Source organism: Catharus ustulatus, chromosome 10 (assembly GCF_009819885.2).
Source record: "Catharus ustulatus isolate bCatUst1 chromosome 10, bCatUst1.pri.v2, whole genome shotgun sequence".
Taxonomy (NCBI): domain Eukaryota; kingdom Metazoa; phylum Chordata; class Aves; order Passeriformes; family Turdidae; genus Catharus; species Catharus ustulatus.
This window is the reverse complement of record NC_046230.1, coordinates 6,320,464-6,345,541: the sequence shown is the minus strand read 5'-3', so window position 1 is coordinate 6,345,541 and position 25,078 is coordinate 6,320,464. Positions and strand designations below refer to the sequence as shown.

The 25,078-nt window shown below is 45.9% G+C and overlaps 1 protein-coding gene across 3 annotated transcripts in view; it reads left to right on the top strand.

Moving 5' to 3' along the window:
• STAG1 (stromal antigen 1) overlaps positions 1–23,677 on the top strand; it is a 169,938-nt gene extending 146,261 nt beyond the window's left edge. For all 3 annotated transcript variants that reach the window (XM_033069129.1, XM_033069128.2, XM_033069127.2), the window contains 12 exons: positions 2,061–2,153; positions 4,703–4,877; positions 5,643–5,782; positions 7,040–7,141; positions 8,628–8,776; positions 9,706–9,834; positions 13,171–13,376; positions 15,524–15,695; positions 18,931–19,041; positions 19,880–19,994; positions 21,276–21,356; positions 21,439–23,677. In XM_033069129.1, the coding sequence (XP_032925020.1) occupies positions 2,061–2,153; positions 4,703–4,877; positions 5,643–5,782; positions 7,040–7,141; positions 8,628–8,776; positions 9,706–9,834; positions 13,171–13,376; positions 15,524–15,695; positions 18,931–19,041; positions 19,880–19,994; positions 21,276–21,356; positions 21,439–21,462 (1,497 nt within the window). In that variant the 3' untranslated portion in view covers positions 21,463–23,677. The remainder of the gene's footprint in view (positions 1–2,060; positions 2,154–4,702; positions 4,878–5,642; positions 5,783–7,039; positions 7,142–8,627; positions 8,777–9,705; positions 9,835–13,170; positions 13,377–15,523; positions 15,696–18,930; positions 19,042–19,879; positions 19,995–21,275; positions 21,357–21,438) is intronic.
• Positions 23,678–25,078: the final 1,401 nt, after the last annotated feature.

Here is a 25,078-nt window from a genome sequence, read left to right as displayed (position 1 = left end):
AGGGCCAACAGCTAAGATTGGAAGAAACACATCAATTTCTTGTTGACAAGATTGCATTTTTGAGAAAAAAAAACAGTTGAAACATCAGTGTCTCTAAGACATTAATACCACATTGCATTTCAGGTGCATGTTTGGATTTAATGTAATTCATATTCAATAGCTCAAAACTGATCCGTGTATTAAAGAAAAATTGTAGGTGAGCTATCCTTGCACAATGGAATAGTTTCTGATGCATTCTGGGAGAGATCTGTTCTCTTCTAAAAAAGAGGTCATTTTTATCAGTCATCTGGGAAGGCCCTGAAAATGGGGATGATATAGATCAAGTGCTGAACAATACACAATTTTAAATTTTTAAAAAGAGGCATCTCACTGCTGCCAAATGGAAGGCTTATGTCCAGGAAAAAAGAGGGGTGATTAATGGCAACTTGTGGATTAGAACAGACAGAGCTGTCTTACAGATTCTCTCATGGCAGGGTAATGCAGTGGCACCATGGCTGCATCATCAGAGAAAAACTGATCAGGAATAGGAAGGTGAGGGAGTGCACAGACCTTCAGTGTCCATATCAGCAAATCCCACTCACTCCTTTGGAAGTGATGAGTTCAGAGCTTTGGGAACACCCAAAGCACATTGGCAGTCCTGTCCTGTGCGGTGAACCAGCACAGGGAGAACATATGGAGCACAAAAAGGCTCTGCAGTAAACACAGAACAAGAGCTCATGGCAGAAAGCATAAGAAAAGCTAAAACTAGAACTGAGACACGTGGGCTGAACAGCCAGCATCAGCAAAAGATTTCAGCAAGGATAACTTTGCGTGTGCATTGTGTAGGTTCTGTACATTGCTTGGAGGTTGTTCTGCACGACATTCTCTCTGGAAGCTCTCATCCTCTCGTGGAAGCTGAGAGGGCTCTCCTGGGGAAAGGTCTGCAGAGCATGGGCCAGCCATCCTGCTGTGAATTCCATCTCATTTCATTTACAGTAGTTTCACGAATACAAGCCGCACGGATTATAAGCCGCACTTCCGGTGCCTCGACAATGTTGCTGTCTTTGTCAATAGATAAGCCGCACCCCGAATATTAGCCGCACTTTCGTTCGTCGCGAGAATCCGTGCGCAGCTTTCACAAATTGGCCAATTAGTAACAGGATCGCGGCATAGCGGGCTTTACTGGCTCGGGGCGGGGCCAGGCAGGCTCGGCCCGCTCATGGTTGCCGACAGGGCCGGGTAGCCCAGCTCAGCGCCACGGCTCGGCGGGGCTGGCTGGGTGGTGCTGCCGCCGCCGCCGGGCTCGCTGGCCCCCCTCTCCCGTCAGCACCGCCCCGCTGCCGCGTTCGCTAGCCCTGCCGGCGGGCTGTCGCCGCCACCGCCAGGCTCGCCGGCCGCCCCCTCCCGTCTGCACCGCCGCCGCATTTCCTCGCCCTGGCCGGCACTGCAGGCCCCCGCACCGCCGGGCTCCCCCACGCTGCTGGCCCCGATTCTGCTGGGCTTCCCCCGTTGCCAGGCAGCCCCACCCTTCGGCCTTCCTGCTTCTGCCATGCTCCCCTGCACTGCTAGCCCCAGTTCTCCCAGGCTCCCCCGCCCTGCTGGCCCAGGCTCTGCCACCCCCCTGCCCCGCCCTGCTGGCTCAGGCTCAGCCGCCCGCCCCCCACACTGCAGGCCCCGCCTCTGCCAGGCTTTCCTACCTCTGCCGGGGCCGGCCGGGCTCCAGCTTGGCTTGGGGCTGCCACGGGCTCTCACTTCCGTGTTGGCAGCTTTTAGAATTTTGTTAATGTATTAGCCGCCCCGGAATATTGGCCGCACTTCCGGGTTTCCACCAAAATTTTGGTCAAATTGGTGCGGCTTGTATTCGTGAAATTACTGTAATTTGGGGTTCTTGTTTTCTTCTCAGTGATTGGTTCATCATCGCTGTAAAACCAAGGGACTGTTTCTCTGTGTGTTCTCTTTGAGTAGCTTATTTCTTTCACAGCTTTTTGTTGAATATATGAAATCATCACCACTTTATTTTGCTTCCACCAAGAAACCTCTTACTAATTTTTATATACTTTCTTTTTTAATGTTTATTCCAGGAGGACTTGTTGGTATTGAGGAAAACTGTGAAATCCTTCCTGGCTGTCTGCCAGCAGTGTCTATCAAATGTCAACACTCCAGTCAAAGAACAGGTAAAGAAAATGGTCTGTCACGCTCTTAGAAAAGCGTGAGTGTTAAATTGTAGTAAAACTCAAGACAGCACTACCTCAAACTCCAAGTAAAACCATCTGCTCTCCTGTCTAAATAAACCTGAACAAACAGCTCAGAAGAGCAGCTGTATTAACAGAACTTCCAAAGCACAGCTCATGACAAATTAACTTTTAATTAACAGTAAGGAAGGATTACCTGGATGCTCAGGCTCATTTGCAGCCCTCATGCCTTCAGGCATTCAACTCAGTCACCTCAGATGAAAGACTCTTCCTGCAGACCCTGGATTAAAAGATGGAAATAGGAACTTTTGGAGGGCGACAGAGACCTCAGATGGGCTGAATCTTTTTGGATTTTCCATTGAATCAAAGGGTTTGTTGAAATAATTAAGTCTGTCTCTGCAGGACATAGTAGCTGGTTTGTTAGATGAGGTTATGTGAATATACACTGATTTATGTCAATGACATTTTATTTATCTACAAATGGCATTTCTATCAGACCTCCCCAGATTTTGCAAAGAGTATAACTAATAACTGGCCTGTGGTTTTTGCCTGTGGTATTTAAAAGTTAATACTTCTTAAAAGACACTTCTTTTATTTCTTTGAAAAGTAGCTCTGCTTGGCATTTACTCTGTTCTTGAGGCTGCTAAATATAAACATTAAATGCTCAGAGATGTCAGTAGTTTATGCATCTGTAAAAGACTTGTGTGTCATTGGCTTCCAGCAGACTTTACTTTAGTAATTGATTTTTAATATTCAAAGTAGTTCATTTTGGCATATTATATTAATATTGTATAATGTGAAAATATCTTCTAGCTCCATGCAAATACCTCCCTTCCAGCTTGAGGTGGACCTGACATCTGCTGCCTCAGCAAATGGCAAATGTTCCTTCCCATTGCTGCAGTGGGTTTGTTCTGAGCATTATTAACATGGGTTTGTTCTGTTCTTACCAGTGGCCACAATGGTTTTTTCATTGATCATTTAAGCTTTCTTTAGAAGCTCCTTTGCAGTTCCCATCTGTGGGGAAGTTTTCCAGCCTTAGCCAGACAAACCCACACCCAGCAGGCCATGTGAGAAGCAAGTGTCATGAGCAGAGTAGGCTGGACTGGTGACTCCAGGGACCTCTTCCAGCCAACTCTTCTATGATTTACTCTTCTTTTTTTCCTTAAAAACTGCATTATTCTGAGTGAAAGACTGCTACTTATTCCTTTTGTTTTGCTGGATTTTTTTTTGAGAATTATGTGCAAATTGTATTGTTTCCCTGCTATACTTGAGCCTTACTCCAAACAGTCTTTCCAGACAAAGTTAATGTCCATATCAAAGGAAGGAAAAGTGTGTGAAGTATTTAGAGAAACAAGACTGAAACATTTCAACTTTTCCATGAGTGTTTGAGGGAAATAAATATCCTGTGACTGAGCCCACTGCTGCCTTTATATTGGACAGAACTCAGCACCAGCAGTGCATTACTCATCTGCTCTTTTTTAGAGGTCTGCATTAGGAAGAGCTTCAGTTCTATTGAGTATTAAGGGAGGTTAGAGCAGGTGAGGTCATCAGTGGAATGAATCACAACCTTTTGGATCAAGGGGAGAAAAATCCCAAATAGCAGCATCTGTTCCTAAGGTCTCAACAGAATATAATTCACAATGATTTGCATCTGTTCTTGCCTGGTGTAGCTCATGCAGATTTCATATCATACTCCCAGAAATAAGGGAGCCACTAGGAAGTTCAGCATTTACATATTTTATTTTGGAAGTTTGTAGAATTTTCAGAACCTGAGGCTAAAAATACAGAAGCTATGAATAAAAAGGCTTCTGAAGGGTGCTGAATGTGATCAAATGCAGACAGCTGGCTGTGAGAACCGAGAAAAGCCATCTGGGGCCAAAACAGTGTTACTGCCATGCAGGAATGAGCCCTTGGAAGAAAGGAAGGTAGTGACAACTGCCTTCTTTCCTGTCTCAGGTAATGAGGGTGTAATAGCAATGAGCACAAATCATGGACCGTTCTGCCTGGGCTTTGGGCTTCTGTCTGGATTTTAAAGCCATGCAGACAAACTTGGTTCTTTTATTGCAAGAGCTGTTGCTGAAATTCTGCAAGAATTTCCTTGTTATGGCTGTTTGTCTGTATTTTTGGGGTCTGACAGTGACTCGGCATGAATTTCCCTCAATGTGGTTCATGTTTTTACTTGTTTGATTTTTTTGTCTGTTTATCAAAAGAGGTGTGTTCTCTTTACTACAAATCTGACTGCAGGCATTGGATCAGAGGTAGATTTAGAGTTCTTTTTGTAGAGAAGTAATGGAAGTTTAATATGGGTCATCTGAGACATGGAGAAGGTAATAAACCTAGGAACCAAAGGCACAGCATTCCAAAGTCCAGGAAACCATTATGGAATACTTTTCACAGCACATAAACAACTACACCTGAGAGCAGTTTAAGAAGCTGTTTAACAATAGCAGGGGATATCTGGAAATGAGATCAATGATATTTTATTTTCCTTGCTTGACTTTTCACTGCATTCATTGTGTTTTGCCTTTCAGGCTTTCATGCTGCTCTGTGATCTCCTGATGATTTTTAGTCACCAGCTGATGACGGGAGGTCGAGAAGGGCTCCAGCCTTTGGTGTTCAATCCAGACTCAGGCCTCCAGTCAGAACTTCTCAGTTTTGTGATGGATCATGTGTTTATTGACCAAGATGATGAAAATCAGAGCATGGGTATGTTCACTTATTTTCATAACAGACACAGTAGAATTTAGAAAGTAGAATTGAGAAAGTAGAATTTTCTGATCAGTTTGTTGAGATGTTTTCAGAAGTAAAATACCTACTTTACTTTTTGGAGTTCTCTGCTCTGAAGTTTCTTATGTAAGTCGTGGAATATGCTTGTATTATATAATAATTATATTTAAGATTTTATCTGTGTAGTTTATTTTTCATTCACAGAGTGAGGTCTCGCATAGGGACATAATACTTATGGCATTGCCATTCAATGTTAATGCTTCTTACAACTGGATTTTACTTCCTGTTGTTCAGAGCCATTGATTTCACATCTGAAAATCCAAGGCATGCAGAAGTACTGTTTTTTTCTGATTTTTCTTTTGTTAAATATTTATAGCTTAGTCATGTTAATGGAGCCTCTCTGAATGTCCTGCATTTGAGAAGTTAAGCAAGAGCATTCAGCAAGTGTTCAGTGTGGCCTTTCACAGGGTATAGGAAATAAATGACTCAGTTCCATATTCAGGATCTCCTCAGGATTGTGGAGAGCAGCCTTGGTCAGTGGTGTGTCATGTTCCTAAACTTCCCTGAAGTTTTGAAGTAGACAGGACTCAAGACTTATCACCTTTCATTTTAGCTTCTTCTCCAACAATCCTTCTTGCTTCATGTTCAAGAATTGATTTTTTTTTCTAAAAACTCCCCTTTGATAACATTGTTTTAGAGCTTAAGAGTTACTTACAAATATTCTGTTGTTGATGATTCTTTCAGAGGGAGATGAAGAAGATGAAGCCAACAAAATAGAAGCTTTACATAAGAGAAGAAACCTTCTGGCTGCCTTTAGCAAGCTGATAATTTATGACATTGTGGACATGCATGCAGCAGCAGATATCTTCAAACACTATATGAAGGTACAGGCTGTGCATCCTCCTGTCCTGACTGAGCCCAGTCTGCAGTGTCAGGACTCCTCCTGCCATCCCTGCCAGGATTGGAGTTACAGCCCAAACACTCCTGAAAGCTTTTTCAGCTTTATTTGATCCTGTGTAGTACTTTTTCCTTTCTAAATGACACCTGGCACTGAGCAGCAGTGAGCACTGACCTCTTTGTAGCACATGTGCTTTAATTAAGGCAGCACCAAAAGCTGGTCCTGAGGTGCTGAGTATTTCCAGAGAGGCTCCACTTTACAGAGAGTTTCTTCCCCTGCTGTTCAGATTGATCTCTAGAATCCCGAAGAAGTTACCTGTTCCATGTCATGTTCCACTGTCAGTCTCCCAGGCTTGGTGCTTACCTTGAGGCAGGAGGGTTCTTGGGAGAGGAGGTTGGTTTAAACAGGACAGCAGGAAATAAAGTTCTGAGTGGTTGTGCTGTAAGTGGGCAATAGAATATCTTCTTTCCCTGCTTCCACGGAGCCTTTAGGCCCAGTGAAGGTCAGGAGGGCTCAGCTCCTGCTGCCCCAGTGCATGGGAGTTTACCTGCCAGAACAGGCACATCAGCAGTCCTGCCACTGACCCCTCAGGTCCTGCCCCACCTGTCCCTGCAGGGCATTGCTCATCACAGAGGTGACAATCCAGGGGGAGGAGCTGGAGGACAGAGCAGGTCCTTTACTCTGGACACTGTTTGAGATGTTGATGTAAAACATAAAGGGTTTAACTTAAAATTCTCTGTTCATTGGGCACACAGCACAATAAAATTCCCAGGACACACTGTAGCCATCAGTCAGGGTTAGTCTTGCTTAGGGATTGTTTGCCAGAGTGAGAGTTTGAAACTGAAGCTGTCACCATCCAGGTGAGTTCCCTCCCTGCTGTTCTAGGTTAGGCTTCTCCTCTCTCCACACCCCTCCTTCTCTTAAAACTGGGGGACAGGGAGACAAATTTAAATTAGGGTCACCTCATCAAGTGCTGAGTTTGGGGCAGGAAATGCTCTTTTGTTTGGTTTTCAACATATTTGTTACAAAATATAATAAGTAAAGAAGTTCCTGCATTATCACAGGGCTCAGTTTAAATTTTGATACTGACACATTGCCCCTCATTCACACCAAAAACTGGATTTGAGCAACTGCTGCATTTTCAGATCAAGAATTACAAGCAATCTTTCTCTTGGGAAAACTGTAAGAAATTGTGTAAGAGATTTGATTTAAAGATTTGGATTTTTTTCACTTTTTTTCTTAGTACTACAATGACTATGGAGATATCATTAAGGAAACCTTGAGCAAAACCAGGCAAATTGATAAAATCCAGTGTGCAAAGACACTCATTCTCAGTTTGCAACAGGTAAGAGCATTGATTTTTTTGTTAGAAATGCCTCACAGCAAAAAGCCCTGGCCAGGATTTCCTCTGATGCTCTTTACAGGGAAGCTGAAATGCTGCACTTCCTTAGGATATTTTCTTCATTTTCCTGCTCCCCAGTTCAGGCTGTCACTGCTCCTTTGTCTCAGTAATCTCTGTCTCCATAGGCCCACACTGGCAAGATTTGGGCAGTTAAAAATGGAAGGGAGGGAGACAAGAGCCTTAGAGCAGTTTGGTCCAAGCTGATTCGTGTCATTTGTTTATTGATCCTGAGTCAACAAGAAGAATTAGGATGGCTTTTTCTTCTTAGCATTTGGTCAAGTAATGCATCTTCCTTATACTTTGTCTAAATACTGATGAATTTTTCAAATTTCCAGCTAATTAAGTCTTCCAATACAGTTAGACATGTTTTTTCCTGGAAAAAATTGCTTTACATCAACCATAAATTACTGCCTGGTGATGAAATCTGTCAGCCAACAGCACAAAGTGCACTAAATACACTTAGGCCCTTGAAGTACCAGCTATAGCCATTGCACAGAGAAATTACTTTTACAAATTAGATGCTCTCAAATGAGCTGGACCCCCCAAAATTCTTTCCTAAGAGATTTCCTGTGGCAATCAGGAAGCTGAGGGAGATGTGTGCAAGCCTGAGAAAAACAGATGTACTTCCAGAAGAATCAGGGAATATCAAAGCAGCCCCTGTCTGTAAAACTTGGAGAGGAGGAAGCAGGTGCCATAGATCAGTCAGGCTGACAAAACTCAGTGAAAAAAGTAATGAGAGGAGCTCTTTGCAAGTGCCTCAGTGATAGGTAGCAGCCAGTGTGCATTTGTCAAGGAGGAGTCCTGTCAAATTAAGCTGCTGTCATTAATTGCATGGTAACAGAGCTTGTGGAGATGAGAGAAGCAGTTGCTGTAATGCAGCCTGATTTAATATTGTCGCTGGCACTGGCTGCCAGGACACTCTCAGCAACCAGTGAGAGAAATGGGGTGTAAATGGCAGTACCAGGAGAGCTAGAACTGGCTGGAAAAACACCAAGAACTTCAGTACTGTGCTGGGAGGGCCTTGGAGGCAGCTGTTCTGGGCAAACAGGCACTGAGGCTACAGTGGAGGAGTTGCAGTTTTGATCCCCAAATTCAAAGCACCGCCTGATCTGATGGGTGATGGAGGTGCTTGAGAGAACAGCACAAGAATGCAAGACCTTGATGAGCTGGGAGAATGATAAATGGAATTCAGGGAAGGTGGGTGCAGAATTCCACCACAGTAACACCACACCAGTACAAGATGGAGGGCAGGTGGCAAACAGCAGAGGGACAGAAGAAATTCTGGTAAGTGACAAGGGACTCCATTATGTCTCAGTGCAAAAAGTCCTTGCAAAGGCCATTCTCAGGTGGAGCAGGTTTAGAACCCAAGTCTTTCTCAATAGAGATGTTTCCCAGCTCACAGATACCAACCTCTGAATTCTCTCTGTAGCTGTTCAATGAGCTTGTTCAGGAGCAAGGTCCCAACCTGGACAGGACATCTGCCCATGTAAGTGGCATTAAGGAGCTGGCCCGGCGGTTTGCCCTCACTTTTGGCTTGGATCAGATCAAGACAAGAGAGGCTGTGGCCACACTACACAAGTGAGTGGTGGTAAATAAACTAGATTTTTATACTATTTCAGATTAAAACTCTTGTTCAACATTGTCTTTCTAAAGGTACTTAATCTCAACAGACCATTGAACAATGATGGGGTTTTTTTCTCCTTCAAGTGGAGGGTTCTATATGTATATAGGTAGAAAGGAAACAAACTAGCTGCTACCTAATTATCTCTTGGAGTTTATTGGCATGGCTGTGTTTGTTTATCTCAGGTGAGTTGTGTCTAACTGAGGATGTTTCTTTGTTCCACACCACTGTGGATTATGGAGAAACCAAGGACTTTTATAAAAACATACTCCAAAAATATTGTGGCAATCTTTGTAAGTGGACTGAACATTTTTGTGCAACTGCTGCATAGAAGAGTGTGGAAAGGTTCTGCTAAATTTAAATTATGACTTTGCCATGCCATAAAGGTTTTCTATCTCAGAGCTCAGTCCTTGAGACCAAGATCAGCACAGCTCAGTCAGGGTGCAGCAGATGCTGTCCTCAGGCAGGCAGGAGGCAGGGGACACACTGCCTTATGGATGAGGAAAGGGAGAGTGTTCACTTGAGTCACAGATGACAGCAGAACCAACTGTGTCCCTGCTCTGGAAACTCAGTTCTCTACTCTGGCTTGTTTGCTGTGACACATTCCATGGAGCCCCTGGGCAAGGAGCCTCTCACAGGGACTGGCCATGTGCTTATCTGAGGGGGGCCTCACAAATCCACAGGGAACTTTGCTTTCCCCTTTGTCCAAAAGCAGCTGTTTGCTAGTAATGGGGGATTACCTTGTGATGGGATCTGAGGATACAGTTTCATCACAACTCAGATTTGGGGCAACTTGTTTGGTTTTTGGGGTTTTTTATTTGCTTTTTTGGTTTTTAGGGGTTTTTTGTTGCAAATGTCTGAACATGTTCATATTTCTGTACTGTAGAGATGGCATAGAGTTTGCTTTCAAGTACCAGAATCAGAAAGGACAAGACTATCCACCTCCTAACCTTGCTTTCCTGGAAGTGCTTAGTGAGTTTTCTTCTAAGCTCCTGCGACAGGACAAAAAGACTGTGTAAGTAATGCTCTGTTTTCTTCCTTGGGCTCTGTTAGTCCCTGCAGTGTGGGTTGCAGCTCTCTCCTCTGAGGTTTCTACAATCTACCCAGGGCTGCAGAAAGTCCTTGTGAGACATTTTACATACATACTTGCTCATCCTTTTATGTTTTGAAGTAATAAAAATAAATGGGAAAAGAAAAATCAGACCCACTAATGAGGTGAGTTTGAGACCTCCCAAAACAATGTTGTTTAAAATTTCTCATGGGGTATTGAAAATAAAAAGTCCTTTTTTAGGCTAGGAGAAAATAAATTTAACATTAGCAGTGCAGGGAATTTACAGGCTGTCACCACTGCAGGAACAGCTGTTTCTGTTGTATAGTTACTTAAATTGTAAACCTATATTTGTTTGTTCTTTTAATATATTGGAAGAGGACTCCAGTCACATATCAGCCAAGCACTGTGTGCCCAGTGTGGAACTGAATTCACTGAATAACTTTATGACAGTTTAAAAGTGCAGTTGCCAGATCTGCTGATTTATGGTTATAGGTGTCTTTCCAGTCAATTCTGTGACCACACTGAACGTTAGTCAGAAAGATCAGCTGGAATGACCTCAGCTGACTCTTCCTGTCAGACCATGCTGTGAAGGTTTGACAGATGTTTTTTTCTGTGAAGACATTTCTTTTAAAGGACTTTTATGTTAGGGTTAACAACTATGAACATTACAGCTTTATCTGTGCAGTAAGAAATAACTCTGTATAATTCTTCATGTGCACACACTGGAACCAATTTCACTTTTCCATTGTATCAATAATTTCTCAATTCAGCAAACACTGTAGGACAAATAGTTAAACAAGGTAGGGAATGGGATGATCCAGTTAGGCTGTCTTGGAACAACATACGCATCTGCTCTTCATTGTTATATCCTGGAATCTTGTCAGCCTCTATCCTGTTCTTCAGGACAGAACTTAAGGATAACAGGCTTTTATGGCTTGTCTTCCTATCTGAACTGTAGATTCTCCTCTATGGTGGCCTAAGTGCCACTGGCCTGATTCCTGTTGAATTTAGTGAAGTTTAGCCTTTCAGTAGAGTCATCCCTTCCACAAGTTTCCAGTTTACATTTAAATTTACATCGTGCTGTTCCTGACAGCTTCTGTTAAGCTGAGCCTTTGAGTGAAATTCAGCTCTTTGGGACACTGTTCCTTCACCTTCATGTTGCCATTTAAATTCTTTCTCAAAGGTTCCCCTGCCCACGTACACAACCAGTGACTACTCCTGCAGGACTGTAAGGTTTACTGTGGCATAATATCTATACCTGAGCTATTGACCTCAGCTGAATCTGATGATCATGAAAATACATAGGTCCTTTAGGGCCTGATTTATCTGATCTGTGCCAGACTGCTGTGTTGGGGTGAGCTCAGCCCTGCCCCAGACCCCATGGGCAGTGGTGACTATGAGAGGGGTCAGTACAATTTGCTGACATTTAAGGATTCTGTGCAGATGGCTCCACTCCTGCCCAGAGTGCTCCACTGACAGGACAGGACTGGGATGCTGGGTTTGCCCTTTCCTGTAGCTCCTCCAATCCACAGGGACCTCTCCCCTGCCACAGAGACTGCCTGTGTGCAGGAAGGTCCATGACCACCATCTGCTGGAGAAGTCCCATGTTCAGGATCACTTCCATCCCTCCCTGCACAGGGGCTCTCTCCAAACTCAGCAACGGACTCTGGTCTGGAGCCAGAAGTGCTCTGGAGCCCTCAGTCTCAGGAACAGGAGGCTGCTTGGCTGCCCAGGTTCTTCAGCTTGGCTTCCCTGCCTCAACCCCAGATCATCCACCTGAGACCCTGCAGGTGTCCGGGTGTTGCTCCAGAACACCCTTCCTGACAGGATCCAGCACAGGCTTCTGCTTCCTTCTGCTGGGCTGCTGCCTTCTTTCTCTGGCTAGAAAAGGGAGAAGCTTCCAGTTTGGGAGTGAAGCAGCAACACTGATTTAATGTCATTTTCCTAGCCTGTTAATCTGGCCACTTATTTTATGAGTAACCTTCAGAACTGGTGATAGCCATTTATGGATTTATTCAAATCTATGGATTTCACATAAAACTGTTCATGTAAGGTGCCAGACTCATACAGCTGAGGAAAAAAAATTTGTACTTACAGTCTGTTACAAATCCATTAAGGCAGATACAGGCAGGGAAATGCTGAAGAACTAATGTAGGACAGAATAGAGGAGATTGTCCTTGGAGGCACTTATTCCCATTTATTTCTCTCAAGGACACAGTTGGCTTAGACTGGACACTGACTAGTGAGTGTCAGGTGAGGCAGAGCCTCAGCATGGTGTTCTCACTTCTGGAAATTCAGACTTGATAAGAGCTGCCAGTTGTGAAGCTCCCCCAAAATGCTGAGCAGATGTGGCAAGTTTGGCATCCGGGCAGTAAAGAACTCCCAAGTGATGTCATTTTCCTCCTTTGGCCATAAACATGCAATCTGGTTCTATAAATACAAACTGGAGGCAGAAAAACTTACTTTCCAAGACTCTTCTGCAGGTAGGTTCTCTAAAGCCATGAAGCACTCAAGTGGCACAGTTGGGTACCATAAAATAGAGAATACATGAAGAATTGCACATTACTGCCAGGTTTGGGAGTTGATATACACATGAAAAAAGAAGGAAGGAAGCACTGACAATATTTAATAAAACAGACAGGAACCTGCAGTGTCTTGGACAAAGACCATTAATTGAATCAAAAAGCTGATGTGGTTGTTACTCTCACATGAGCAGTGTGGCTCCTGGGCCTGTTCTGGAGCTGGGCTGTGTAACAACTCCAAGCTGCCATGAGCTAACAGAGGAAACCCCTGCCTTTCATATGGAATGTGTGGAGTTGACTCCCACTGCTGGCAGCCTGGCAAGGTGGTATTAAAGAAAATTGTGACTGAGGGGTGCAGGAAGTGATGCTGAAGTACCTGAGTTCTCTTACCAAACATCTGAATATTTAGCTCTGCAGCCTGAAACTCATTAGAATCACATTTATGTAGATGTGCATGTTCACTTTAGAGATTACTTATAATTCCATAATTAAATAATGGAAAAAGAAAACAGTTCCTATGCCCTCTAGACCAGGAGGGAATTGTTGTAACACATGTGCACTGGGCTTCTCATGGCAGTGGACCAGGACTTCCAATTTTTTATGGAAAAAGAAAAGCCTGCATTTGACTAAACCTTTTCTCTTGTTCCAGGATGCCAAAGGACATCCTGCATCCTTGCAGCAGTGGCTCTGATGCAGCCTGGCTGTTGACACAGTGGCCATACCCAGGTGTCTGTGGGAAGGTTGCTGCACATCTATAGCCCCTGTCTTTCCTTTCCAGGCACACCTACTTGGAGAAGTTCCTGACAGAGCAGATGATGGAGAGAAGAGAGGACGTTTGGCTGCCGCTGATCTCGTACCGGAACTCGCTGGTGACGGGCGGCGAGGATGACAGGATGTCAGTGAACAGCGGCAGCAGCAGCAGCAAGGCCTCCTCCGTGAGGAACAAGAAGGGCCGACCCCCCCTGCACAAAAAGAGAGTGGAAGGTTGGAGAGGGCACAGGGCTCTGGCATTCTGGACACTTAGGAGAGAGGGGGGTTACCAGTTCATGCAGAAATATGTGGTATGTTCGGGATGTGGCAGAACCAGGACATCTGTTCTGCAGGTTCTGTCAGGCCTGGCGTGTCTTTAGGGGAAATACCACCACAGCCCCCTGTTCCTGTTTGTCTTGACCAAAACTGGCAATCAGAATGGTTAAAAGCTGTTACTGCTGGTGGAAGAGGTGTTTGAGAAGTTACCTGCTCTTTCTCACTCTGAAATGTTGGGTTTCTGCCTGTGGGTTCCTCTGGGGAGTTGTTAATTCTCTGGGATTTGGAGCAGATTCCAGGCAGAGATTCTAATAACAGGTCTCCATTGTTGCAGGGCCATTGGGGAACACCATTTTTGTTTAAAATAGTTCTAGTGTTGTCTGCCTTTACTCTTCCTGGGACCTCAGATGTGTTCATCAGGAATCTGGCTGTGATAGCAAATTCCTTACAAGGCTGTTCCTGGTCAATCTGTGATGTAGTGATTTTGTGAACACTAATTTGCTGTTCCACTATACAGTAGATGTAAGTGGGATCTTAAACTTCAGGGGTTTTTCCAAGGTCAGTATATGACAGTAACCTCTCAGTGAGGAATCTAGTGCCCATTTGCCTGAATATACAGCAATTTCCCAGAATATTCCTCAAAAGTTTGCCCATACAGCCAGGTCATTCTCTACTGCAGATCTTGTTCAGCAGTCCCTGCACCAAGTCCTTTGGTTTCTCACAGCCAGCCTCGAGTGTAGGTACATGAAGTACTGGCTCCTTTCTTCAGGCACTTTTTCTTCTTTCAGGATGCCAAGATTTTCACAGAATTCAGCTACTGAGGTTTTCTTTTTTTCCTCCTGCTGCCATTTCATTCTATTCTGTATTTTAGCTATATATATTTTATTTTATTTTATTTTATTTTATTTTATTTTATTTTATTTTTTTACCCTGGGAAGTGTAGTAGCATCTTTGCCTCCCAATAAGACAAATCTCAGGCTTAAAATGTAGTTTTTAGGCTTTGCTTACCTCATGCTCTTTTGTGTCACCCTCTTTCAGTGATCAGTAGAAAGGAGAATTGATTTCCAGTACTTTCCACTTGAGAATTTTTTTGTTTCTTTAATTTCCACTCTAAAGGATCTAGAATAGGAGAAAGGTCACTGCAGAAGTTACTGTGGCATCAAGCAACCATATCCAGTCCCCTCTGGTTCCTTTCTCACCTAAATCCGGCACAGACTGGCTTGGAGAACATTCCCTGTTGCTTCTGAGAGGAAATGTTCTCTGTGACATTTCTTCACAATGCCTCAAAGGAAATCAATAGGTTTTTAAAAAATAATCACTAACATAAAAATTATTCCAAGATAAATTTGAGAATAAATAGGCAGCTTTTCAGACAACATTTATGCCTAAAGGTTAGGAAAAGTCAAGGGAAGAATGAACAGATCCATGGAGATCCCCATTTCTCACCACACATATCCTGTTAGTAAACCTGTGATCTTCTCATCTCTTGTCTTTCTTTCCAGCAACTGAATTGTTTTTTATGTGTCTCTGGCTGCACACTTCCTGCTCTAACCCATTCTCAAGACCTCCCTCTTCCCTCCTTTCTGCTTTGCTTCCTTCCCAACATAAGCACAGGATCCCAGCTAGATCTTCATTCATCTTTTATCTCATTTTTATCACTGAGTAAAGTGTCCCCTCCCTGCTCCACTCCAGTGGTTCTGACAGTTCTAAAGTTCTGGATTGACCAGATTTTGGGGCTTATGCTCCACCTTGTCTTAGTGTTTAACTGCATCTAGGTTGCTGTAGGTGCGTAAGATTTTACCAATCTCCAACTATAAACTGAGGAATTGGGAATTACCTTGGTTGTATGTGTTTGAGATACCCAGCAGTTGAGGCTGTGCTGCAGTATGACTTTGTTTGCAATGGGGTTTGTGTGTGTTCCCTTGAAATTGTTGTTATTTCTGGGAATAGAGGGTAGTAATACATAAAAGAACAGAATCTAAAAATTGAACTTAAAATCTTATCATTCCAAGCATTTAACCAGGTGATCCCTTAGTGCACACTTGCTTGAATGCTGCCCTGCATGTGGTCAGAAGTTAGCGGTGATTTCAATGTTCTCTCTCTAGATGAGAGCCTGGAAGGCTCCTGGCTGAACAGGAATGAGAACATCCATACTCCAGGGACACTGCAGACACCTCAGCTCACCTCCACTGTCCTGAGAGAGAACACCAGACAAATGGGAGAGCAGATCCAGGAGCACGAGTCGGAGCAGGGATCTGAACAGGATTTTTTACACAAGTAAGTGTTGGAATTTCAGCATCAAATACAGTCTGCCAGGCAAAGGAATTGCTTGTGGTTTATAGTGATATTCTTAGCCTGTGGCTCCAGAGATGCAGTGTTGATTTGCAAAGCCACATGGAAATGCCTTGACTACAGGTCAGCAGTACAGTAATTTCACGAATACAAGCCGCACCAATTTGACCAAAATTTTGGTGGAAACCTGGAAGTGCGGCTAATATTCTGGGGCGGCTAATCTATTAACAAAATTCTAAAAGCTGCCAACACGGAAGTGAGAGCCCGCGGCAGCCCCAAGCCAAGCTGGAGCCCGGCCGGCCCCGGCAGAGGTGGGAAAGCCTGGCAGAGGCGGGGCCAGCAGTGTCGGGGGCGGGCGGCAGAGCCTGAGCCAGCAGGGCGGGGGAGCCCGGGAGAACTGGGGCTAGCAGCGCAGGGGAGCATGGCAGAAGCAGGAAGGCCGGCGGGTGGGGCTGCCTGGCAGCGGGGGAAGCCCAGCATAATCGGGGCCAGCAGCGTGGGGGAGCCCGGCGGTGCGGGGGCCTGCAGTGCCGGCCAGGGCGAGGAAACGCGGCGGCGGTGCAGACGGGAGGGGGCGGCCGGCGAGCCTGGTGGCGGCGGCGGCAGCCCTGCCGGCGGGGCGAGCGAAAGCGGCGCTCGCGAAAGCGCCGCCGCGAGCCGCGAACCGCGAGCCGCGAGCCGCGAACCGCGAGCCGCGAACCGCGAGCCGCGAGCCGCGAGCCGCGAACCGCGAACCGCGAGCCGCGAGCCGCGAGCCGCGAAAGCGCCGCCGCGAACCGCGAGCCGCGAACCGCGAGCCGCGAACGGCGAGCCGCGAGCCGCGAACCGCGAGCCGCGAACGGCGAGCCGCGAGCCGCGAAAGCGCCGCCGCGAGCCGCGAACCGCGAACCGCGAGCCGCGAGCCGCGAACCGCGAACCGCGAACCGCGAGCCGCGAAAGCGCCGCCGCGAGCCGCGAACCGCGAGCCGCGAAAGCGCCGCCGCGAGCCGCGAACCGCGAGCCGCGAAAGCGCCGCCGCGAGCCGCGAAAGCGCCGCGGGGCGGGCGCGGCGCTCGCGCGGCGCGGGGCGAGCGAAAGCGGCAGCGGGGCGGACGGCGAGCCCGGCGGCGGCAGCCCTGCCAGCCGGGCGAGCGAACGCGGCAGCGGGGCGGTGCTGACGGGAGAGGGGGGCCAGCGAGCCCGGCGGCGGCGGCAGCACCACCCGGCCAGCCCCGCCGAGCTGTGGCGCTGAGCTGGGCCACCCGGCCCCGTCGGCAACCATGAGCGGGCCGAGCCTTCCTGGCCCCGCCCCGAGCCAGTAAAGCCCGCTATGCCGCGATCCTGTTACTAATTGGCCAATTTGTGAAAGCTGCGCACGGATTCTCGCGACGAACGAAAGTGCGGCTAATATTCGGGGTGCGGCTTATCTATTGACAGACAGCAACATTGTCGAGGCACCGGGGGTGCGGCTTATAATCCGTGCGGCTTGTATTCGTGAAACTACTGTACTTGGATTATCTTCAGGTCCCAGAAAAATATGTTGTAATTAAATAATAGTGGAAATGTCTTATGTTAAAATTATCTCATAGCATAGCCATGTAGTTCTGGTTAAATCCTCCTAGTGCTTGTGTCCCAGGTTGGGTGGAGCTGTTTCTTTGGAAGACCTGTAGATACTCTCTTTTCTTAGCCCTGCCTGATATCAGAGTTAAGGTTCTCCAGACTGATTTTTTTCTAAATTTCTGATTTTTTTCTAAATTTCTGACTGATTTTTTTCTAAATTTCCAGCTGCTGAGCTAGTAATTCCTGATTTGGGATAATTGCCCTAAATTATATATTGATTTTATCCCTTTGCTCCCATTTCATCACCTCCATTTCGAGGGAAAACACTGGTTATTTTCTCAGTGGTTGTGTGGCTGTAGGTGCTGCCAGCAGGTGCTACCAGTATGCAGCAGGTGAGCATGGCTGGTTGTGGGTCATGGGCCAGTGACCCTGGCACAGCAGCACAGCCCAGGCAGAGCCCAGGTCACATCTTTCCTCCTGGTCCCACAGCTAGGGAGGGCTGTGCTCACAGCTCCTGCTTGCCTTTCTGAGGTCAAGGATTTACCTCCCATCTCCTGCTTCCCCAGGTGTTGCCATAACTTCCAGGTGATGAGGAAAATGTTGAGGCTTTCAGTTTTTCCTGAAGAATTTTCTACTCTGCAGTAAAACCAGACAAAACTTAGAAATTCTTTCTGTCCCTCTCTGATCTCATCCTGGCCCAGCAGTCTCTTTGTGACCATTCCATTACTCTGGAAGTGGGACAGCTTCCCAATGCTGTGGTTTCCTCTCAAGCCTGATGAGCAGCCAGCCTTAAGCTCTGAGACCCTTCCATGTTCCTGGGTGAGCTGAGCAGGCTCTTGCCCAGCACCTGAGCCCCTTTTTCCTCTGTCTCAGTCTGTGCTGTGAGCACAGAACTGTGAGCCAGGGCAGAGAGCTCCTCTCTCCTCTCTGCTCCTTTGCAAGAGCAGGATTCCACGTGGGAGTTCCCAATGTGAACTGCCAGGGGGGAATGGGAATCCTCCCTGCTTGGCTGTCACATTTTCTCCAGGTCAGCTTAGGAGGGCAAACACTTGCCCCAGCTACAGAGCTGCCTGAACTGACGGGTTAATCATGATCAGGTTTGGTTCTAGGCTGTCTCCTCGTGGGTTATCCCAGTTTATCCTGTCAGTCTCATAGGGTACAAGAGTACAGTAAAACCTGGTGCTGCTCCAGAAGAACTGCACAGTTTGCTGCTGTTTCCTTATGCTGCACCACACAAATTGAAGCAGAGGCATTGCTGGTTGGTGGCATCAGCAGTGCAGCCTGGAAGGTGTTTACATGTGGGTGAGGTACTGGCCCTTAAGTTGATCAGGGTATTTGTGTAAAAACCATTTGTTTTTCATGTTGTGTGACATTTTTGTCAGTTACTAATTTGGATCCATTCTTGTTCATACTTTGCCTCATTTGACACAGTGAAGTACTATTTAATAATAAGCTTTAGAGGTGCTCTCATCCCAGGTGCCTGCCCCTAATGAAGAAGCAATGTCAGTGTTTCCATACCTGCTTTTATTGCAACAGTTAATTGATTTTTTTTGTGCACATACAGTGAGAGGCGACAGACTGTGGAAGCATGACCAGACACAGAACTTGGAGATAGAAACTGCCCCAAAATAGGCAGCTCAGAACTGTTACTGCTGTTCCTAACTTACTCCTTGTGTGTCAGTCCCCAGATGCAGATCTCGTGGCTGGGCCAGCAGAAGCTGGAGGATCTCAATCGAAAGGACAGGACAGGAATGAACTACATGAAAGGCAGAAGTGGCGTAAGGCACGCAGTGTAAGTGGTCACAGCCTGCTGCCCTGAGCAGAACCATCTGCAGGACAACACAGTGATTTAAATGTTACTTTTCCTGCTGTTGCCAGTCGTTTCTGTGCCATGTCACCCTTGTGGTGAAGGCAGAGGGACAGTTTGTAGTGCTGGGATGGATCCAGCCCAGCACTGCCATTCTATGATCATGGCCAGACACCAGGCCTAGTGACAGGGTGCAGTTCCCCATTCCTCTGTCCCAGCCTTCAACTGTTTCTATGTCAGAGGGGTTCCATGACTTGTGTGCTGTGTAATTCCCTGTGAGCTCTGCCCACCAGCTTGTTCCTGTGTCTGTGCTCTCCATCCTTTTTTGCCAAGGTGTCCCCCTGTGCAGTAATGGAGGGAACACACATGGTGAACACTGGGGCACCACATGCTCTGTGCTGATCCCACCGAATCTTTCAGCATGGGGGCTGGAACCTTCAGAGCTTTTGGAACTGGGCTTGCAGGCACTGCTGGAGTCCCAGGGCTTTACCAGTGATCCTGGCAAACAGTGTCACTCCTCCTTGGTAAAAGGGCAGGCAAACACAAGAGGAGTTACTGCCCTGTTCTTGTTGGGACAACTTTAGTTACTGGTCATGGTGCTGTCAGTGGGACTTGCTGCTTTAGCCTGGGGCAGGGCTTGGGGGAGGGGAGTTTATGTGCAGTTTGCCTCCTGTTGATATTCCAGAGAGCCTGTTGACTGTACCCTCAGCATCAGGGTTTGAGCAAAGGCATTAGGTGATAGGATTTGAGCATTTTTTTAATGACAAAGATCAGGGCTGGGAAGTTTTTCTGCCTGGAAATGACTCTGTCTTTATTTTCTCAGACGAGGTCTAATGGAAGATGACGCTGAGCCCATCTTTGAAGATGTAATGATGTCCTCACGAGGCCAGCTAGAGGACATGAATGAAGAATTTGAGGACACAATGGTCATTGATCTGGTCAGTAAATCTTATCAATGGCAAGTTTAAAACAGTTGAAAGCTAATTTAAAAGGAATTTTAGAAGTGTGAACAAAAATTTTCAATATTTTGAGCCTGGCCTCTGGTTGTCTGAATGTTCAGAGTGGAAATTATGTGAGCACCTCCCAGAGCCTCCAGCTGCAGGCTCAAGGCCACAGAGTTTGTTCCACAGCCACACAAGGAGCATTGCTTAGTGCTCCTTCTCCCTAAGACTCTGTCCTTGGGCAGGTGCAGGCAGCAGCACCATCAGACACCTGGGACTTGTCAGCCCACAAGGATCAGGTTATGAGTTGACAGGCTGTGCTGACATGGCTCTTTATGCAGCCATGATGTGTCACACTGGCACAAGGGCTCCCCTCTTTCCCTTTCCTGGTCAGTTTGGTTTTGAGGAGGTGGATCTTTACTTGAGGTCTCAGTAGGTCGCAGCCAGAGTCCTGCTGGCACAGCAGGAGGGAGCACAGGCACTGGTGTGTGGGTGGGAGTTCCTTAAACAGGGATTGCTCCCAAACAGGTCCCATTATCAATGACAGCCTCAGTCCCTTCCAGTACTGCACTGACTGCTGGGAGAAGTTCCTTGCAGCACTTCCAACCTTACCTGGCCTCCCCTCTGGAATGACTGCTCCCCTATAAAATGGGATAAAAGGAGCAGTTTGCTTTACACACCTCACCATTTTTATGCCTGCTTCTCCTTTCCCATCCAAACAACAAGCCCTAGGTTATATTAGGACTGGGCTACAGTGTCCTGGGAAAGGCTGCTGCATACTGAGGTTATTGCCAGCACTCGTGTGATTACCAAGTAAGTAACATCCAAGGCAAAAAGAAATCAAGCCAGTGAGGCTCATATTTAGTCTTGTGCTCCTGGGGAAGGACACCACCAAGGGTTTAAGCCTCAGAAATATTTCAATATCTTCAGTACCCTTTTTGTTAGTAAATCCATTTTTGACCATGTCAGAGCTCAAGTTTCACTATGAACTTAAAGCATAAAGACATTTAAGAGGGAGTTTCTGTGCAGTCTGGCCTAGAATACAGAAACATCCTTAAGTCAGCAAGAACCTTGGGCAAGTCCTTAACTATGAGCACAGAGAATTAGAATCCATCAGCTTTTACCCCATTCTTTCAATAACAAAGAACTGAGGGAGTGCTGTGCTGTGCTGTGTGGGGCCCCTCTGCCCCAGAGGGAAGATGAGGGGCAGGCACAGGTGGCCCTGTGGCCAGCAGGGCTCCCTGTGCCCCATGCTGTTCCAACCCCCATGTGCTGCAGCCACCGTCGCGGAACCGGCGCGAACGCGCGGAGCTGCGGCCGGACTTCTTCGACTCGGCGGCGATCATCGAGGACGATTCAGTAAGGCCTGGCTTGCTCTGCTTGCTTTGAGCTCTGCTCTTGTCCCACCCCATATAACCACTGTCTTTTCCCCCTTTTGCAGGGATTTGGCATGCCCATGTTCTGAAGTCTGACGAGACCTTTTACAAACTTGGAACTCTATTGTTTAGAGCTAGAGGCCTATATACTGTGATAGCTTGTATGAAAACCACATTTTTGATGTGATACGGTTTGATTTTTAACCAAATGATTGAGGTCAACCCCTTGGTGTAGTGACGGAGAGAAGAGGAGCTTCTTAATGACACACGGGAATGTTGGCCAATCCAGTCACCTCAGAAGGGCTGACCTAAAAAATCATTTGTATCCCTGTTCTTGACTGTCCTAATATGGATTTTTTTTTTTTTTCTGGATGAGGAGGAAGTTTTAAATTGTTAAGACAGCTGTCAAAATAAACACTGTTCTACATATGTTTTCTGAAAACAACATTGAGTGAAAACAGAACTTTTTAACTTTATTTTTCTGCTGTACAATTTAAAACAGTTTTAACATTTGCCTTTTTATGTTTTCAAAGCTAGCCATTTTTATTAAACCTATGCCTATCAGCCACTGACTAGCAAGGCTGCTGTAAGCAGGTCGTTCTGGCTACGGAAAAGTGTTTTGGAACACACTGGATTTGATTAACATTATGGTACGCTTATGTCCTCTCATAGGCATGGAGAAAACACTCTCAGAGAAGAGGTTAGAATTCTAATGACGTGCATCTCTGCCAAAAAATTTCAGATTCTGATATGATAAACCCAGATTTTATACTCTTGAGAAGATTTATTTTTATTTATAATGGGACATAAAGTAAGAGATGTCCATGAAGCCACTTTTCCAACAGATGCTGTGTAACATTCATTTTATATAGCACATGGGGACACAAAAACAGTAAATTTTCTATTGGTACTTGCTCTGTGCATTTTTAGCAACTTATACCAGCAAATAAAGTATTCTCAGTAAAACACACAAATGGTTCTCAAGTAATCACTTTGCTGTTTTTACTACCTACTTCAAGCCTGCCAACACAAGGTACATAAACAGCAACTTTCCTATTAAAAAAAAATAGTTCAAGGGTGGGGGAAAGGATCACTTTAGCATACTAAAAGTAATTTTAACTGTACCATAAAACAGAGTCTACTTTCCATGCCGTAAATACCCTTTTCCGCTATTTTTGTAAATTAATTTTGCCAGTTAGAAGTACTGTATGTGCTGCATAGAAATTTGTGCTTAGATGGTGAAGTTCTTAAGCTTACAATGGAATACAGCTACATTTTCAGTGTTAACTGTGCATATTGAGAGTAATTCTTTGGAAAAAAATATGATTTTTCAAAAAAGCTAAAAACATGAAAAAAAAAATTCCAAAAAAACCCCAAAACATTCTCAGCTAATTCATTGTACTAAGATATTTTTCAATGTCTTCAATAATTTGGAATTTCATTATGCTTCAATTTTATGACTCGATGTAGTAGCTGCTCCTTACCCAGCCTGGCCTGGCACCAGCAGTGCTGGCCCTCCACAGCTCCAGCTCTCCAACAATTGGCCCCAAAACGTTCATCTTTCTGCACTCAGTAGCAGTTGAGATACCAAGCAGACTGACCCACTTGGAGCACAGCAGTTTCAGAGGTGCTTTAGTTTTAGCAACTGCAGCATAATCATGGAGCTTTTTTCTGTTTCAAACTTACTGGACACCAGCCCAACCCCTCAGTGCCCAGCACGGGCAGGGAAAGAGCCCAAATTCACCGAGCCCAGCACCTCACCCAGCTGAGCTTGGCTCTCACAACACGTGCAGTTCTCAGACATGGTTGCCAAAAATGTCTGACCAGGTAATTCAGCCATTCCTTAGTGTGGGTTGGGGATGTATTGATCCCAAGAAGTAGCTGGAACTTTTTAAACCCTGTTACCTCCCTCTGTGCACCCCCACGGCCTGGGGGCAGGAATGGCTGCAGGACCTGTCCCAGGATCACTCTGTGAGCATGGTGGCACAACAGATGCTGCCCAGTTTGAGTCAGAGTCTCAGACAAACCTTGTGCTTCACAGTCCTCTGTGTGGAAAACTGATTCCTAATTTAACATTGTAGAATACTGTATAACAAACATTTATTATCATGGTACCTGCAATGGGTCTCCAGTTCAGTTTGCAGTCAATAGGTTTTTGTATTATGAGTGTCTCCTTGATTGGTTTTGCTAGTAATTCTGTAAATTGTACATTTACAATATGAGGTTTTTTTTTCCTTTTGTACAATTTAAAACTGATGCTTCACCTTTCATTTAATAAACTATTCAAAATCATGAGTATGATGAGCACCCTCTTCACTATAGTTTTCTTTTAAGTGCTTGTTTGCACCATCACATTATGTCATCCCATTTAGTAGTAGGAATTCAAGGAATTATTAAAGGCAAAACAGACAGGTATCTTTCATGTAGTGCAGGCTTCACAACCAGACCTGTACCCCATTTCCCTTACCCACTCAGCCTCAAGAGTGATGGAAACCCTCTCTGGGCTTCTTTCTCCCATCCACCATGGTGTGGTTTGGTTGTGGGGGGTAGAGGGGTGGTTAATGTGAGATTGCTGTAAATCTGGGAAGGTCCCACAGCAGGTGCAGGAGCTGCACTGCTACAACTTACAATTTCTTGAACTGCCACAAGGTTTGAGAAGAATTTTCTCTCTTCTGCCCTGTACGTCTGAAGTGACCTGGAGTCTGTGGGAAGAAACTGCCATGGGAAAGACTTGAAAGCTCTAACAGCCAGCTGGGCTAAAGGAAGTTTGACAGATTCCTGAAACAAAATGTCATGTTAGTCCCATGTCTCAGGGAACAAGGTGCTATTTTTGTCCAACCCATGAATGGTTTCATCGCTGTAGTGCTAAAGAAAACTGACTGGTTTATCACCTGGCCCACTTCCTAAGGAAAAAATCACTGGAGTCAGGAAGGAGGAGCAAGATGCAGCAGCTGAGGCACAGGGATTCAGTCTCAACTACTCCCAAGACAGAGCCTGAAAGGTCAGTCTCCAACTGTCTGTAAGTTATGACAACTCCTGCTGCTCTGAGGAACACAGTAAGTAACTTGCCTTGCTGTTAAGTTCAAGGGCTGCACATTGTTGAAGGGATTTTATTTTGTACCTCTTGGTTTTTTTAGGTGACTGGACTTCAAGGAAATTCTCAGAAGCCTGTCCAGAGCAGCTTTGGAACCTGTTTCCAGCATGTCCTGGTAGAGCAACTGCCTGTTTAGAAATGGAGATGATTTAAAAGCCCAATTCTTGTGCTGGCAAGGGACCGGAGAGAGGATGGAATCTGCAGCAACACTGAGGTTAGGAAACAACTAACAAAGCTTTACTTTCCTCTTAGTGACAAGTGGGTTTCTCATGGAGTGTCTTCTTCTGAATCTGGGCAGGCTGAAGAGGCTGTGTATGTATCCCTTCACCTATCACAGCTTCTGCCTCTAAACTAGCTTTACCTTTGGAAAGTCTTCTTGGGCATTATAAACCCTTACAGAATGCTCACAGTTTAAGATCTCCCACCATTGCCATGACACCCAACACAGTAGCATTTCCATTTACCTTCCCCTGTTGCTACAGCCAGCTCTGTTACCTGGCACAGCACCAAGAGCCTTTTCCTGCTGAGGCACAGACATGTAGGGTCATGCAGCTCCCCTCAATGTGCTGCAGCCAGCTCAGCCAGTGTGCATCAGCAGCCTGAAGTGCTGC